At 36.2% G+C, this 18707-nt stretch overlaps 1 protein-coding gene across 2 annotated transcripts in view; it reads right to left on the bottom strand.

Moving 5' to 3' along the window:
• LOC127064728 (uncharacterized) overlaps positions 1–18707 on the bottom strand; it is a 99540-nt gene that overhangs the window by 25340 nt on the left and 55493 nt on the right. For both annotated transcript variants that reach the window (XM_050996232.1, XM_050996233.1), the window contains exon 2: positions 3755–3960. In XM_050996232.1, coding sequence (XP_050852189.1) covers positions 3755–3960 — 206 coding nt within the window. The remainder of the gene's footprint in view (positions 1–3754; positions 3961–18707) is intronic.

The following is an 18707-nucleotide window of genomic DNA, read 5'->3' as shown; positions in this document are numbered from 1 at the left end:
ATTGAATCGGTGGCACGTTCGACGAAAGAAGTGAAGAAAAGAAAAAAAGAAAAAGAAGAAAGAAGGCAAGAAAGAATCGAAAAAGAGTTTCTTTTGTACGAAATGAAGTCTATCTATCCTCTCTTTCTCTTTTACTCTTCCGTTCTTTTCCTTACTAGCAAGAACGATGCTTTACAGGGTGGACTTTTAAAACTCACAAACGATCTCTTGTCCTTCTTTCTTGCTCCTTCTGTTTCATTCTTCGGCACTTCTTTTCTGAAATGTTCGGTCACTTTCTGGATCACTGTTACTTCTATGTACACGTATATAAGTATGTGTATAGGTATATATCTATTCCAAAGAATGCTCGGAACGTTTCTATAGTTCAATCCGTCTTACTACTTTCTCTTTCCTGTTTTCTTTCAACGTGGTTCGATATTGTTTGTGATAAACAAAAAAAAAAGAAAAAAGAAGAAGAAGATATAGCTAGCTTCTAGCTGTAGAAGCATTAACTAGTCTTGAGAGGATATTTTCTCAGAAGACTTCGAAACTCTTTCTTTTGAATCTATGAATAAAAGACCGTAAGGAGGACGAGGGAGGGTATACTCGACGTTATTAGAGATACACGCCGTCCAAGTAACCATAACCTCGTAAGCCGATGTAATATTTCAGTGTTCGCGTCTATTTGCCAGGGAACGAGGAGCTACGCTTTCTTGGAAAAGAGAGAGAAGAAAAAAGTCGGAGGATAAAAAAAAGTAAATGCCTCGACGGCATGTGCGCGAAGAAACGCGAAAGAATGATGGCATGGTGCTAGGAAAACTAATGTTACGAGAGATGTTTTCTTTTGCATTTCTTACCTCGTCTTTTATCTGGTAAATCCGTAGAGAGGTGAGGAGATAGAGATTGCGACAGAATGAGAGAGAAAGAGAGAAAGAAAAAGAGGAGGCGGGACAAGTGGAAAGAACAAAAAAAGGAAGAGTGATGGAAAAATCAACAATAGCTTCTCCAATTTTTCTTATCATTGATAAAGAATTATAACAAGTTTAACAACTTCTGTTCCACTCCGTAATTGTAGTCTCCTAATACGGACCCGATTGACTCGTTATTAATAACTCGAGTTAAAAGTAAGTTAAAACTATCGTTCGTACAGCTTTCGGACTATCTGGATAAATGAATGTGCCTTTGAAACTTTTCTTCAAAGTTCTGCAGTTTTTTTATCTTTTTATTTTTTTAAAAAATAAAGAGGAAGAGGAGATATTCTTTATCGTATTGGAAATGGGATAAAAATCTAGCTTAATCAACTCTTCCATTTCAAAGAAGATAAATGTTACGTAACAGCAAGAAAAAGTTAAAGTCAAAGCAAGAATATACAAAAAAAAAAAAAAAAGAAACTACGACTCACATTTTTCTCTTGAATAACTATATACGTATGTACGTCGACGCCTATCGCAAAGCAATATATTAATCACTCGATTTCTGACTTTCGTTGCGGCCTGCAAAATAAATCCAATATCGCTTTTTAATTACACATCGACCGAGTGGTTTCCGATTCGCATTAAAGCGTGCTCGCTGCTTCGGGTTCGCATCGCACTGGATACGTGTAATGAATGAGGGTATGGCAAAACCGCAAGCGAAATTTTTGAGTTATTAACGTGAAAAGTAGCGTTTAATCGTTTCTCGATTCGGCGAGTCGGTTTGAACTCACGATAGATTGTTTCGTTCCGAGTGATATATATATCGCACATGTCGTTTACCTAAATTCACCTAATTGAGAACTATTCTTCGTTATAATTTAAAAATTTGAATACATATGAATGCAGAATTATAAAGCATTAATGTTTAGCTCAATGCTTAATGTAGCTTAATGCGTAATGTAACATACGTGTAATAATTTAATTTTTCGTTAAATTTGATTTAAAACAAAAATTATGATAATGTAATTTTGCCATTACTTTGGTTCTATTATTTATTTAATTAGCTAATATAATATTATTTTTTTTTTAATTTATAAAGAAAATAAATTAGGTATCTATTAATAGGATTCGGAGAAAATGATATTGATTCGAAAGGAAAAAAAAGCCGAAGGATCCAACGATCGATATCGCGAGATAGATAAAGGATTTTCCATGGGATAAGAAAAATCAGGGAATGAGGGAGGTGTCCTCGATCGCGAAGGCGTTGACTCGATTCTCGTGAAACACGGAGTCCGCTTGACCCGGGTTCAAATTCACTCGAACGGAATTTCAAAGGGTCGTGTCGCGGTCGTAGCGCCGCCCGTAAATCAGCCCTATCGATTTCTTTCTTCTCGACGAACTCGAAGGATTTTAACCGTTCGACATGGTGTTACCTACGCTGTTGAACTTTTCCATGTATGTACGTAAGTACGTATATATTCTGACTTTTCTGTGTGTATCAGATTGCATTGGTCTTGAGTAACTCGAAAGAGAGAGAGAGAGAGAGAGAGAAAGATGAAAGAAAAAGTTAAACCTTTTGTAGTGGTATGTTGGAAAAGGCATCGAAACCCTTCCGTTTATCGAGACTCGTTCGCTCGTAGAAAAATATATTATAGTCGTGAGAGGTGTGACTCCAGAGTAAAAAGCGATGCATTCGAAGCCGAGTGGAAAAATCAGGTCGGTTTACTGTTCTTATCTTTCTCTCTCTCTTCTCTCTTTTTCTTTCAACATCGGACAAGTACACGACGCTGATAAATGTCCGCCTCGAGTTTCGTCCTGCTTCGAGCTTCTCTAACTGTATTGTCTTTTCCCAGTTCGCTCACTTGCTCACATTGGCTGACTCGCGAGAAAATTACGCGTTTCCTACGGAAAATTTTGCAGACCGACCGACCGACCAATGAGTACAGGAGTGAGATAGAAAGAGGATGAGAGGGGAGTTCAAAATCGCTTATTACGCGTCTACATAGTGGTTTAAATCAAAAAGACGATGATGAGCACGACTATCTAGAGAGAAAATTTTACACCTCCAGCATGAAAGACAATTAATCATCCTTCTTCTCACGTTCTTCGCCTTCTGGAATCTGGCAGAAAGTATGCATTCGCGGTTAATGAGGATGCCGTAAGTCGACTGAATTCTATCGAAAGTTCGTCGTCTCTTCTATTTTTCCGTTGGTATCTTCCTGTCGATGTACGATTGGCTTATGCTTCAATCGTTTTTAATTTCTTTTTTCTTTTTTTCGGTAAAATAATTAACATTACGAGAATGTTTATTAGAAAGGCCATATCGATTAATCAATCCTTTTTAAATAATATTTTTTTCTTAATTTCGTTCTCCGAGTAAAGTATAAAATTGATTACGATTCCATAAAATAGGTAAACGTAGTTGAGGATTGTTCGAATCGTTCTACTTAAAACATATTTTATATTATATTTTCTATTTGATATAAATTTTTATACATTTAATATTGAAAATCATAATTTAAGATACTTATTAAGTATATATATTATGTGATTTATGTCTTTGTATTTGATAATTGTGTTTTAAGTAATTTTGCATACTTCTTAAAACGAATATATTATTTATTTATCAATTTAAAAAAATTTATTTCTATGTTATATTTTACTCTTTCTATTAGCTATTGTTTTTAATTGAATTTTAAGAACGCCTACTTCAACATTCTATTATACGGTTTGGTTAAGGTAAAAAAGGAAATTCTCGCGTCTAACGAGGAGAATATAGATGTAATTAAAAGAGAGAACGCGAAAGCGTATAATTAAAAGTCAAGTTAAATTAAGTCATAGAACGAACTATAGATACTTACATTTACATGTATTCCACTCACGTTGTACGCGCTTTGGGGTGGCATTCGTTCGGTCACGTAACGATAGAATTCTACCTCTTCTAAGCTCCATTGAATGCTGTACAACGATGAACCCTCTAGGTCGTACGTGCAAGTCAGTATGACGGTGTCACCAGATCTTACCATTGCTGGGACGTTGATCGTTAAATCCTTTAAGCCCGTAACACCTGGAAAATATTTAACGAGAACGTGCAACGAATTACATTTACGTGTGAAACAAATCCTGTGCATGAAGTATCATGACGCGAGGCTCTATGTCGCGAGCACCATTTGTCAGATATTTTATTTATCTTTTACAAACGTTTGTGCGTCATAAACATTTATGGTAAGAGCCAGAGAGAATGGTTTTAACCAGAAATACAGTGTTTTGGTCGTTGTAAATCCTATGAAAAAGAATGGAAAAGAGAAAGAGCAAGAGAGAGAGAGAGAGAGAGAGAGAGAGAGAGAGAGAGTGAGAGAGAGAGAAAAAGGGAGGGAGAGAAAGAGAGAGAGAGAGAAAAGCACTCGAGCAGATTTAGGTAAAAATATTTTTTGCGAAAAGCGAGCAAAAAGCAGAAGCGACTATGTGAGTGCAAAAACGAAGAAGAAAGAAGAATACAGAGGAATTAGAAAGACGAACGAGGTACAATAATTTTTCGAAATGGAGTTATTGTTCCGTCGTGTCACTTGGAATTGGCAATATCGTTTGTACCGCACACGAGTCATATACCAGTTTGGATTGTCGTCAAGATCGAAGAGACGTAGAACGTATCCTATTGAGACCACGAAATAACCTATATGTCCATCGTTTTTCGAAAGAACGTTCCGAATGAAGAGTTTTCTTTCGTAAAAAGTAATAAAAAATATTGATCCTGTAGTTTACGAAGATTGGATCATATATTTCTCGATAAATAAATCATCAACTTTCATAGCTATAAATTTCATAATTATGTAGGTCGAAAATTCAATTAAATTTTTTATTTTTAATTAATTTATTTATTTGTTTTCTTATTAATATACGTCCTCATTGATATATGTATTATTACAAATGAAAGCTTGAAATTAATATAATCCGATGCTATTATTTAATACATATATATCACAAATGAATAATTGAGTACGCTGGGTATCTTTACAATAGAAACTCATTGCATATTTTAAATTCGTCATCAAAGTAAAAGCTGTGACGTGTAGCTTTTGGGCAGAAATCTTCCTACCGTACATCATCCTTTGCGCGAAACTTAATCTAAAATAATGTGTTTCAAACTCGATATTGTGGTATAGCTGTCTGATGAATACTACACGACACGTAGGTACCGTACAGCACCGTATAACGTACTTCCTAAACTCTCTAGCATTATATACAAAGTCAAACTTAATCTCGCATCCCTAAGAAACATACGGACTCGTATTTACTGCATTTCCCTTCCTTTACCATGATCCACTTAAATCAACTCTATACCTTTCCACTCTCAATATCGTCGTTACGAAATTGTAAATTTCATGTCATTGTCGTATATATATATATTATATATCTCGTATATATATGTGCGTGTGTGTGTGTATGTGTATGGATTATTTGATAAAGAAAAATAATATTTAAACAAGAAAATGGAATAAAATTCATCGTTGGAGCATACAATATATTGTAACTATATATAAAACTTTTTTAATATTATATATATTTTTTAATATTTATCACTTTTTCAAAGTGATTCGTGTTACACGCATACACATATACACCAGATTTCAAATATTAATCCTAATCTGTGATATTTAAAATTCACAAAGTATTTTATATCGTTCCATTTCAACTGCCATTCATCTCGGAACATTTCGTAAACCATTTCGTTTCGGAAGAAGGGAAGAATTTCGAAAGAGAAGAAGAAGGTCGATTGCTTTTATTATCATCTTTTTCGTCCTTATATGTGCTTTTTTATCTTTTGTCTTTTCAACTTTCTTTCTCTCTCTTCCTTTCTCTCTCTCTCTCTCTCTCTCTCTCTCTCTCTCTCTCTCTAACTTTCTCTTTGCCTTAGTGACTTACATGATGCGATTGAGGAACAAGTCGTACTTACCTAGGTACGTAAGCGCCCTAATTCGCTAAAGTTAGCCACATTCCCAGCCAATTAATTTTCATAACAGCCGTTTCTAATCTGCAGCTTTGCCCTTTAACACGGCGGATGTATTTCATCCGACCCATTAGAGCTTCAGAGAAAGTCGGGTTAACCGCCATATTTCGGCTTCTTCGGCATTACGGATGCCTAATTAGATTAATAAATAAGATTGTGCGATGTTGAAAGAGACACGAGTGAACGAGATAGAGAACAAGTCTCTAATGAACCGATTTTATATCGCAAACGAATATGAGCTACAAATATTGCTCACGAAACTTGTTTTTATTTGTTAATTTCTTTTTCATTGTTCAATCGAAGGGAGACAAAATCAAATATCTGCTTCGAATAAATTAATATCTTTCATGTTGTTTGCCCCGTATTAAATCGATTTTAATAAGAAGAAATCTTCTCTTTGATATTCTTCTCCATAATGAATTATTTCGTTGATAGAAAGAGAAAGCGAGCTCGAAGGTAAATTCCGTCTCTCAGATACTTCATTATTAAAATCGGATTTATTGTAAATAAAATAGATTGCCATCTTGGATTCATCGAAAACGTTTTTTTGGTCGAATCGATCTTTCAGCTTCATCTCTTCTATTTTCTCTTTTTTTTTTCTTTGTACTTGAAAAGAAAGAAGATCTTATTTCCGTCTTGAAACGAGGGTGAAAATGTACGAACGGAGAGACTCAAAAGCGTAAGGAAGGATGAGAGTGGTGAAGAGGCAGACGAGATAGACGAAGAGAAGAGAGAAAGCATTACGGTGGGTCGTCGCGATTAGACGAGCTTCGGTCTACGTCGTACGACACTCTAGGGACGTTCAGACGTCCTAAATGGACTTTACGCACACCATTAGGTTTAAGGGAGAAAGAGGAGTTAACTAGCCATGCACCAGAACCTTCGAGCCACGGCTAATTACGATAATAAATAACGCGTGTATGTTACAACGAAAGAGAGAGAATGAGAAAGAAATGAGGCAGATGGAAACATTTTACGAGGTGATTATAATTTCTATTTCCCAATTGCCTAATTCAATAGCCTCATTAACTTTTTTTTATATCGAATGAGAAATTCTTTATTTTTTAGTTTCACTTTTAATATACAAAGGATTCCGAAAAAAGAAATTGGATTTTGTTGTTGCAACAAAAAATATATAAATATGAACTTTTCACAAATATGTCATGAATTGTTTTATAAACGATATGTCGGATATACATAGATAATCTATAAATATCACATAAGAATCTCTGATTATATTATATAAAATAAATTTATAAAATAAATTTACATTACATTAATAAAATTAAATGTTTTATCACCATTGTAAAGATCGTAGTGTAATGATGTTGGATTTTATTTCCCGTTTTGTAATAACTTCATTCTCGCTGGTTTTATATTTACTGTATGGAATATTACATTATCTTTCGTGGGAGATGTATTTGGAATGAAAGGTGGAAGAAAATCGATACGATGTTCAAAAGTTATTGTGGATATTCCTTTCACGCTAGCCATTTTGAAAGAATAGCCTTTGTTTTGATGTTTCACCGAATTTTGTCTGTAGTTTTCTCTTGAAAATGAAAATGCGAATATTTGGAGGCCTTTCTTTATTTTCGAGATATCTCTTTTCCACGCATTACATCGAAACCGTTGTTGTTAGAGAACCAATAACGTGTAAAGTTTTCAACATTGCAAAAATACACACATAGACGCAACACAATCGTAACATTACATTGAAAAAGCTGCAGACAATAGGATTTGAAGGGAGACAACGATTTTCGAAAAACATTTGTCCAGAAAGTTTATTGGATATTTTATTTTCGGCGACTGTTCGAAACGATATATCCAGTAGTGTATCCGTGCTCGCTATCCATCGATATATATTCGTCCGAAGGGATGGATGTGCCTATGTAAAACTGCGGAAAATCAATCGAACGGTCGCTACGTTGTCAGCTAACATAAAGCGTAACAGACTGTTTTAACCGAAATTGTTACAACCATCGTTTCATGTTTTCTTTGTTAAATTTTTCTATTCCAATTTTATCATTTTACAAACAGAGCTTATCGGATTTGAATTCATTTTTCTTTTAGTTAATTATAAGATTATACAAAATTGTTATTTTATTATTATTTTTTTTCATTTCGTTAAAGAATCGCTTTTGTTTTTTCATTTAATACGAACAAATTTTTAATGAAAACAGGTTTTATCACTTGAACCGCCGAGTACATGTTCCTACATATATAAATGTGTATTATATTATATTCACGTATACGCCTACACACAGATCCCTTTTTACCTTCTTTTATTTATCCTAATCCAATGTCAACGTTCACGGATGGCAAAATGGAAGAAGAAACACGCTGTGAAAAGAAACACATTTACTCAAGGAGCCGAATATTTTTTTTTCTTTTTACAGCTGATTCTAAAATACCTCGCTTTATCGATAATCGTTTCAATTGCGTGGTCCGAAATTTCGCACTTTTCGAGTGTGTGTTTCAAATAAATAGAAAGTTCATTTGAGAGCGTGCTTAAAGGAAGAACGGAATGGGAAAGATAGAAGAGATCGGTACATACATTACACGTACGCGATAGTAAATGGTGGCTCGATCGTGCCGATACAGACGCATGTAAATTAAGGAGTTGCTTTAGAGATGGCTTCTACCTCTCGAATGTTAAATGAAAGCATGTGTGTGTGTGTGTGTGTAACAGATAGAGAGAGAGGAAGATAAAAATACAAATTAACAATAAATGCACAACTAGTGCAAGATTAAAGTTAAAATGTTTATTCATAATTCAGTTCATTGATTTAATTATTATAATACTTTTATTTATTCCACAGACTTGATTAATATCGAAATAATTTTTTTCTGATATCATCGAGATGAAAACCTACTTGAACTCTCATCATCAACTCTACTTGTAACTTTCAGTTGATTGAAAATTAACATAATACACTTAATAAAGCGATGACGAACGAAGTTAATCGAAAATCAATATAATTGAATCAAGGTTGAGGAACAATTACAATAATGGATCAAAAGAGACGATCTGTCTTCTTGTTGCATTGTTTTCGATTGAATCGCTTTGCACGTGTACGTTTGTCAGGTTCCTGAGCCGGTAAAGCAATCCTTCGAAATGAACATTCCGTTAGTTATAGAGAAGGAGATGGAGAGAGAGAGAGAGAGATAGATACAGAGAGATAAACTAGATGGAGGAACGGAAAGCCTCGATTACAATGCATGTCTTCGCAATTGTTGCTTTAAATGGAGCGTGCTTCGTAAAGTTTCAAGGTACACGAAAATGGGTAATTCGAACGCAAATTACAAACAGTCGAAACGCTCGCTAATGGAAATTACAAGGACCATGCTGAGATTCGAAAGAAAGTGCAATTAAAGTGAGAAAGTAGGTTGGCGAATAGACGCGACGATGATCATAATTTATTTGAAAAATTTTTATTAAATGAGCCACATATCTTTGGACTATTATGCAGTATGAGCACGTTTATCGAAAAATGAAATTTAATATTAGACGAACGTAATTTAGCTGGCGATGGACTTATCGTATCAATACACACAGCCCACGACGTTATCGTTGAGCTTGGCTGACTTTTCTAACCCGCCTCAATTTTCATCGGATCAACGATCTCCTTCCGTTTAGTATGTATATGGAAAGGTCATTGCCTCCGAAAATACGCGACGTCAATTTCGTGCTTTCATAAAAGGAGCCATTTTGCTGTTGAAGTTGGTCGATATTCTACCAAGACGTTCCTTCCCGATAATTTACGTATTAAATTTTAAACTGCATTCCACGTGTAATAAAATGAGACTTTATCTTCGACGAACGCGCGTTAAGCCAATTATCTTGGCTTTCTACGTTCCTATCTTTTATCGTATTATCCTAACGGATAGGACAACCAGATATGAGAGAAAGATATTTAATATTATACTTTCCTTTTTAATTTTCGTCATTATGTTTTTAAGCTTTTATTTTATTCGCCAGTTTTCAAATGCGTTTAAATTTTAATTTCTCTTTTTCTTTTTTTTTTGTTTCTTTTTTTGTTTTCGTTTTATTTGTTTTTAATGTACGAATCCTGACTGAATTCCTGCGAAGAGTTTCCATTAAAAAGCTTCTCTCTCTCTCTCTCTCTCTCTCTTTCTCTCTCTTTCTCTCTGTTTATTCTGGCATTATTCAAACGTTAATCGAAAGCAAAGGGCAGGATGCGAGCGGTGGGAATGGCACGTAGCGCATCGCGAAATGGGATTGTTTGAGCTTGGCACGACCTAATTACGTGGATAATTATCGGAGGCTGATTGGTAGGCGTCGACGGTATTGGCTACTAATGAATATAGATAAATCGTAAGTGGCCGGTTATTGGTTTTGCAACGTGGTCGAGGACCGTACGGTGAGTGCTTCCATAGTGCAATATCTCTGATTTATGACGCGGCCTGAATACAAAGTGTGGAAACTTCGGGAAGTATGTTTCGGATCAGTCTCCCATTTTCTACTTGTTACAAGTCTACGAAAGTCTAATTAGCTGGTGACTACAACGAAAACTTTTTGCTTATTATCGATTTGACAGACTTAAAACAAATTGAAGTAGTAGTTTTAGTAGGTTAATATGTCCTCACTTTGCATAGGAAAATGAAGAATATTTGGAATAATATGAATATATCGGAGAGATTTCCTCAGTAGTATCAAATGAATGGTAATTATTTTCGATACATACATCGTTACATTTGATTCTAAATTAACACGCAACGTTTATCTATACACGTTTAATTTTAATTGCATTATTCGTGTACAAAGACGATGGTTATCGAATCGAATATTAAGCAGAAAGAGCAAGAATCTACGTTATTGAAACTCCGTTTTATTATTTTCTTCTTTTTTCATCTCAAAATTAAACTTTAGAGAAAAAAGAATTTAGAGGCATGTTTTTTGTTTTTTCTCTATGATTTGTGGTAAATTCAAATATACTTTTTTAATTTATTCCTTGATCGAATAAAAATTCGAGAAACGACATTTTCTACGAACTCTCACGTTGATGGCTTAATCAAGGATCGATCGTTCCCAGTAACACATTATCATTTGGTGTAGCTGATTACCATTTGAACGCATCACGGTGTTCGGAGAGGAGGCGGAAACGATATTTCTCAAACGACAGCTCTAAACGCATTCCTGAGACCAATCACCAAGCTATGTCCCTGTTGTAGCGCAATCTCACGATCCAGTACATCGATCGGTGATAAATCTTAGGTCGGTCGGATTAGCAAGGTTGAAAATTTTCGACGCGAATGCACCGCGACGCGAGAAGCTAAACAAATCGAACTACGGGGACTCATTAGCCTAATTCTCTATTCGACCACGTAATCGCATACGCACTAACAATAAGGCTTGTGATTATGTTCGCGCTTATTAGTAGTACCAATATGTAAGCGTTGCCGTTCAAATCGATCTTGAAACGCGAATCACGTCCGACCTATCGAACTACTACAATTGAATACTCATGATAGCCTTATCAACTTGCGTACGCATGTAGATGTATTATTTACGTCGCATGATGCGAGATAACTCGTGATATTTCCTATGTAGCAATTCTAGTTCGATATCGAATAATTTCCAATTTCGAAATTTTCACGAAATCAATGATATATAGTTTTAAGCAAGAAATTAATCAGTTCATTCTTAATTTTCCAATTTGCGAATAAATTAGAAGAATTTTGTTGGTACATCTCGTCGATGTATCGAACAAAATATCTTTCGAAATTGCGAAAAATAGGTTTTCATATAATTACGAATGATCGTTGAAACGGAATCACCTAGATCAATTGTATCGTTAGTAAATGCTTCTCCGAGCCTCGGGAGTCCTCTCGATTGGCGTTGGAACAGAAATTTGTTGTGCGAAGAGCCAAGAGAGTTCGGAAATCGCGTGGGAGCGAGAAGAGAGGGAAAGAGATATAGATAGAGAGATAGAAAGAGGATGAGTACGAGGGTAAACCTTAAAGCTGAAGATCGAAATTTAGCCTGAAACTATCACAGGTGTGGGAGATTACTGAAGTAGAGAAGGGAGAGAGAGAGAGAGAGAGAGAGAGAGAGAGAGAGGAAGAGAAAGAGCGAGCGAGTACGACGTACATTTTCGATTTAAACTTTCAACGTAGCATATATATATATGTGTATAACGCACGACAACTTTCGAACGACAACTACGGAACGTTCGAACACATTCGCGGCTTGCACTTTGTTTTGCACCTTAACGGTAGGTGTCTTAGATACGGAAGTTTAATATGGTCCTTTATCGAACAGTCTGCAAGATCGATTTTCCCTTGTATAAAAGCTCCAAAAAGTCGTAGTTGCTTTTCGAAAAAGATACAATTGATTCCTTTATCGAAGGGGAATTTCCATAAATTTTGTTTGCTTCGTTCGATTAATGGGACGATAGATATGTAAACGGCGTTATATCTTCATCGTTTTTCAATATTCCGATTTAACAATTTCAACAAAAGTAGAACGTTTTTTGCTACTTTCGCATAAAACTACGATGAAGTAGCAAGTATTTCGTTTCTCTCATAAATCGAAGAATAGAGATGGAATCTCCATAGAAAAATAACTCCTGTTTAGTGGGTCTCAACGCTAACTGCCATGTTCGTTTCGCGCCGTAACAGTCAAGATAGGAGATTTAATAGTGCCTTTTATCCATCGAGTCGTAAGACAAATGTTAGTACGTAAAACTACTGCCGTACCCTCCTACACCTCTTTGTTCTTCATACTTTCGGTGATCACTCGGAAAAAGGTACCTCCAGTGATAAACGGTCACTCCGAGAACAAGTTGTTTACAATTCTACGAGTTTGCGTCTATGAAAATTTTCAAAGTTTCTCTTCCTTTCTCTTTCTCTCTTCCTTCCTTTCTCTTCTTATCTCTTTCTCTCTTTCTTCCTTTCTCTTTCTGTGTCTTTCTCTCTTTCCTCCGTTCTCTTCCTGTTTCCCTCTTCCTCTCTCTCCCTTTCTCTATTTGCTTCTTTTATTTCCGTCGATATAAACAACGACGAGATTTCTACTCTGACTCCACCATCGAGCATTTGCGCGTTGCTGAGCAAAGAACTGTTTTCATATATGTATACTCTACATATGTAGATACGTCTTCCCCGTCCTTTTCCTTTTCCCCTTTTTCATATCCTAGCTAACCCTCCGTCGTATCCTCTTTGTCCACGCCAACGTTGATGCCTCTGGATAGGCAAGAAATGATCGTTGTCCTCACAATATTTTCCCAACACCGTAGATATTTTCCTTCTCTGACGATTTACAGTGTGCTGTCTCGCGTCTAACGAAATCTCCCTCTTGCTGGATGCGATTTTTGCCCTACGGAGACATATGCGATGCAACCATGTATGTAGGTATGTTTTCCGTCACCGCATAAGCATGAAATACGGATAAGTATAGTATGATTTTTATTTCGAGCGTCGATTTATCCCACGAGAAAAAGAGGGTGAATTTGCGTGGAATGGATTAACGTAGGTGATGCTTTCAGCACTCGCAATTTTGAAAAAAAAAATATGTTTTCGAAAATAATTCTCGTAATCGACGAAAAAAATTCTTCTAAAAGGACAATGAAAAAAGGAAAGACTTAAGAATCGTGTATTGCTATTCGTTCAATTTATTTTCCTTTCTCTTTCTTAAAAAAAGAAAGAAAACAAGAAAAAAGTAAGGAATCTATCTTTCGTTCTTGGAGATAATTTGTTCAAAGGCACGAGATCTTCACGATAAAATGGAAAATTCAAAGATTACGAATGATATTCTCTCTCTTTCTCTCTCTTTCTTTCTATTTAATTTTTTTATCATTTCGTTTCCACTTTCGCCTGGTGTTATCACGGGCGCGAACGGTTGGGTTCGTGCATTTAGAAATACGACGAAGCATAATCGTTATCTCTCTAGCTTTCTCTTACTTTCTTCTCACAAGCTGTTCGTTCTCTTTCTCTTTCTCTCTCTCTCTCTCTCTTAGATACCAAAATGCTGGAGCTTCTGAGTGCCGACGCGCATCTGTATTTTCCCTCTTCTCTCCCTTGGATTTTCAATGCGCTATTATTCTCCGTGCGCCGAGGGTTTAAAATGTCGCTCTTGAGATGCCGCAAAATGTCCTTGAGTAGGAAAGCTCCAGAAAGATTTCTCTCCTAAAGGCAAATGTGGTACACGTTTATGCCGACTGCCGCCGTTAAATACAACGTTGTGGTATATTTAAAGGGAGAAAGTGAAAAGAAACGAGAGAGAGAGAGAGAGAGAGAGAGAAAAAAGAGTGATCGTTTCCATCCGTCATCTCGTTTCTCTTCTTCATGCTTTTCGAGCTAGCTATCCTTACCACACCGGTTCTTCTTACTCTCCACCTACACTATAATCTTCTCGAGCTGTGGAATTTTCTACCTCCAAAATTGATACCGCAGCGAGAAGCTTGAAATACGAGTTGCTTTAATTAACGTAAGGCAACGCGTCGAATCGTCCTGTTAACCCTTAATTGTACCTGCTTGCGGAATTACAACGTATTAACCTTTAATGTAGATTTATGTGCGACGTAATGTATGTGCAATAATTTAGTTTTATATTAAATTTCATAAAAAAGAAATATGAGTTTTATTAGAAAAAATATGATTTCATTTATTATTTCTGCTTTAATATTTACTTAATAACAATAGTGCGTCCAACGAGTCGAGTCAGTAGAAATACACAAACCCGCACGATTAGAACAAAAGAGTATTCACAACCTTCAAGTACTGTAACATTGTCAAATATTAAACTTTAACAATGACTCGTGCAAATTCACTCCTAAATTTAACAATTGACCAGTCATTGCAAATGTTTTGCTTAATTCTATTAGACTGACTATAGTATGCGTGATATTTCTTTCTTCTGCAAATTTTTAAAGTAACAAATCATAAATGAAAGGGTTAATTAAACTCTTTATAATTTCGAAATCATCCTTTATGCTACTTCAAAATATTGGATTCCTTTCGTCCTAGAAAAACTTTAGATTATATAAAATAATTTTTCTAAGATCGTTATCAAATAATACTTGCGATATATTGTTCTTTTAAAAGTTTCAGACAAATCGTAATCGATATGATATGTAAAAGATTCTTTTTTCTCTGTCTATCCCTCTCTTTCTCTCATACACACACTACCTCTGTTTTATATCCATAACCCATTCCTTTTCATTATCCGCCAGCACGGTCGATTGCAGCGAAATATAAAGCGTAAGATATCATCCGCTTTCTGCTGGAAGCACGTCGTTTATCATTCCACCGAATCGTGGCCTCTTTCTCTTCCTTTTCTTCTTCTTCTTCTTCTTCTTCTTCTTCTTCTTCTTCCGATCCTTTCTCTATAAGAGAGCATGTCAGTCGAATACTTAACGCGTACGATCACGCGCTTCTCTCAGGTTTTCTCTTTCTTCTATTATCTTTTCCTTTTTTCCTCTTTATCTCTCTTTCTTTTTTCCCTCTCGGTACCTTGGAACTTTGCTCCACGATATCGTATAGCTTTTATATGCATATGGATAGCGATCGACGACGACGAGATTTAAAGCAGTCGAGTCGATCGACGGTGAGAAAGGAACTAGAAGGAGAGACAGAGAGAGATAGAGATAGAGAAAGAGAGAGAGAAGGAAAGAAAGGGAAAAGGAAAACGTACTCTCTTCTTAGAAGGGACGGTCGAGCCCTTCGTCCTCGGGCAAATGGGAAATTCAATTTGCCGTTCGCCTTTCTTGTTTGATCGTGGCACAAATACAACGTTTCTATCTCTCTTTCTCTCTTCTTTTCCTTCAACTTTCTTCCAGTCCTCTTCTCTCTTTTCTACGTTCCTTCCTCTGGCCGTACAATTTTCAAAATCAGTCTCTCGTCGAATCTCGACTAGGATGGCAGCTTTTTGTTGAACGAAAACGAATTTGAAAGGTAAAAACAGGACTAGTCCAACGAAATTCTTCTATAAGAAGAATTCTATACAAAGGATAGATTTCCATGTAAAAGAAAATCGATGGAATAGAAAGAGGCATTCGATGAGTTGTGTCTTGGAAAAGAAAATTTTGGAAAAATACGAAAAATAACGATTGATCTCGTGGAATATCGATTTCATTCAAGTATCTCTTTTGAAACAAAATTAATGACGTTGTCATGATGAAAGCAAAATAGTGATGATATAGTCACGGTGATAGACTGTCCGCAAAATCAACAAAACCATTCCTCCTACGATTTCCATCGAGTATTCCAAGAGATCTCTTAGAAAACTTCAGTTGTCCGTGCCAACTGCGAAATTGGGCTTCCACTCGGATGCAAATTTTCTTTTTCTTGATTATCGATGTAGCATCCTTCTTCATCTATCGTCGATAATCTTGCGTCGTTCTTAAACACTTGTATCTCTTTTTCTTTTAATAGAAATATAAAAAGAGAAGAGATTTTATTTCCAAGATCTAATATCCTGAAGAAAGATTTACAAGTTAGTTGCAAATTAGAAAAATGAGGAAGAAATAGAGAGAGAGAGAGAGAGAGAGAGAGAAGAAAAAGAATATCTTCTTATTCGTAGTGAAAATAAACGTCATTTAATCAGGTTAAGAGGGAAAGCTGGAGCATCGCCAATGGTTTACTCCACGTGCTAGAGACGAGGAAAATGATCGGCAGAGAAGAAGGAAGAAGCAGTACTATATACAACCTTGTAACTAATTTCGACGAGATATTAACGAAGTAAATTTAAAGTCCGCTTATAAACGAGGAGCAAAAGACAGGTTCGCTTTTGGGGATAGAACCGATTAATAGGGTGGAGACTTAGATACTGTGACAAAGGAATGGTTTATAGGGATGAGAGTGAAAAAGATGGATGACTGTCGACAGTGATTATTCGTTTAACGCAAGCCAAATTAATATCCTGCTTAATATCCTACGACTTTCGACTCGAATCAATTTGGCTGGCTCAAATCAATCTCTTCGAACAGAAGAGGCTAATGATATCGGTTACGTAAAGTGCACGAGATAGCAAGTCTATGAGTAATGCGATCAAGAAAGATTTAACGGGATACGTGGAGCGAAGATACCGAAGAATAAATGTGATAATCTGATACGTCTTACAATGAGGACCACTTTTACGAAGAAAAGAAGATAAAATATCCCGTAAGATTCTTTTCGATACGAAAGTGACGCATCGCTAGCTTACGTGTAAGCTAAAAGAAAATGGAAACCCTATCGAGATCTATCGAAACTTCGATTTTGTTTCTTTCTTTTCTCTTTTTTTTTGTTTTTTCTTTTTTTCATCGTCATTATAAAAGGAGAAAGAGAAGAAAAAAGAACATAATCCAATCACTGTATTCCTTTGACATCTTTCGTCACTTCGTTCTTCCATTCGTCCTCTCGTGAAAATTGTCCCAATTTCTAATATCGAATTTCTCGAAGAAAGAGAAAGATAGATAGAGAAGGATGAACGCGCGCAGTCAGCGAGAATCGGAGCTTCAAATTTTCAATCTCGTTGCCCTCGCCACCGATAAGATTGTATCTCAGGGAATTTAAGTGAATCGAAGTGGGTGTACCGGAGAAGTTTGTCCTCTATCGAACTTTTATAGAGAGAACGTAACATAGTTACGTTTTCTCGATGCTCCTTTTGTACGTCGTTAAATTAACGGTCCTTCTTTAAGCTCGCAACTTTTCTACATTCGAGGATGCTCTCGAATAAGATAGATTTTTCTTTTTTTCCTTCAAGTTCGTACGTCTGATCTTAATCTTCTCGCGACTAATCGAGGAAAGGTCGAAGGTTCGAGTAATTGGTGGCCTTTTTCGAATCGTCTGGGTTGCGAAGTCGTAACCAGGAAAAGGCCGAGTTTTCGAAAGAGAGGAAGAGAATGAGACAGATAGAAAAAGGAGCTAATCAGTCGTGGAACGATCGGAGAAGGTCGAAGGCAAGGAAATCCTCGCTTGTGAGGCTTACCTCGGCGAAGATCAAGCTAAAAAGAGATCTTTCCTTTTCCAAGGAGAGAAGGACTTTCTTAAACGACGGAGACGCGTGCCCAAAGGGATCACCCATCGTCTCGATCAGCTGCTGCGTCGACGAACTCGAGATCGAAACTTTTTCATCTTCTTAACTTCGTTCTCGACGCGAAACGAAGAAACCTTGGTTGGATTTGCTCGTCTCGCTTACGATCTTCCCTATCTTCCTTCCTTCCTTCCTTCCTTTCTTTTTTTTTTTCTTTCACTATCTTGTACGATCCTTCTCTCCTTATCTTTCTTCAATCGTCTTCTTGTACATTGGATTAGAAGCGAATTTGGAATTTTTATACGTACGGTGGTGGTGGTTTTTCTTGAGACATGATTTTAATTATTTTTATGTAATTATGAGGGCTATCTATGTAGATTTACTCGACAAGAGATATTTCATTTTTCGAAAGAATATTTTAAAAATAATTTTTTTCGGTTAAAGACCTACTCGCTACTCGTGCTCGCTACTCAATGTCTTTCATTTCTTTCTCCCTTTTCGCTTCATTAATACGTAACAATTTTTCAAAACGAAATCCGGTAGGATCCATCGTAGTTCTCTTCCTCGTCGCATTTAAATCGAGTCATTAGCGCGACAAGAAATTCACCGATCCGTCACGCCTGTCATTTTCTACTAATTAAGCGATGTTACTTCTTCGGCGACGTGGAGACAAGAAGGAGAGGGGAGAAAATAGTACGGCTTGTTGCAGAAAACTACTATGCTAATGCATATTGCCGGGAGGAATGGACATTTTCATAGGTTTCATTATGAAAATGAATGATAGACAAAGGAAGAAAGAGAGATAATAAGCGGAAGTGAAAGACAGGGAGAA

This window comes from Vespula vulgaris, chromosome 6 (assembly GCF_905475345.1).
Source record: "Vespula vulgaris chromosome 6, iyVesVulg1.1, whole genome shotgun sequence".
Lineage (NCBI taxonomy): Eukaryota > Metazoa > Arthropoda > Insecta > Hymenoptera > Vespidae > Vespula > Vespula vulgaris.
The sequence above is the reverse complement of the archived record's forward strand: the minus strand, read 5'-3'. Positions and strand labels throughout refer to the sequence as shown.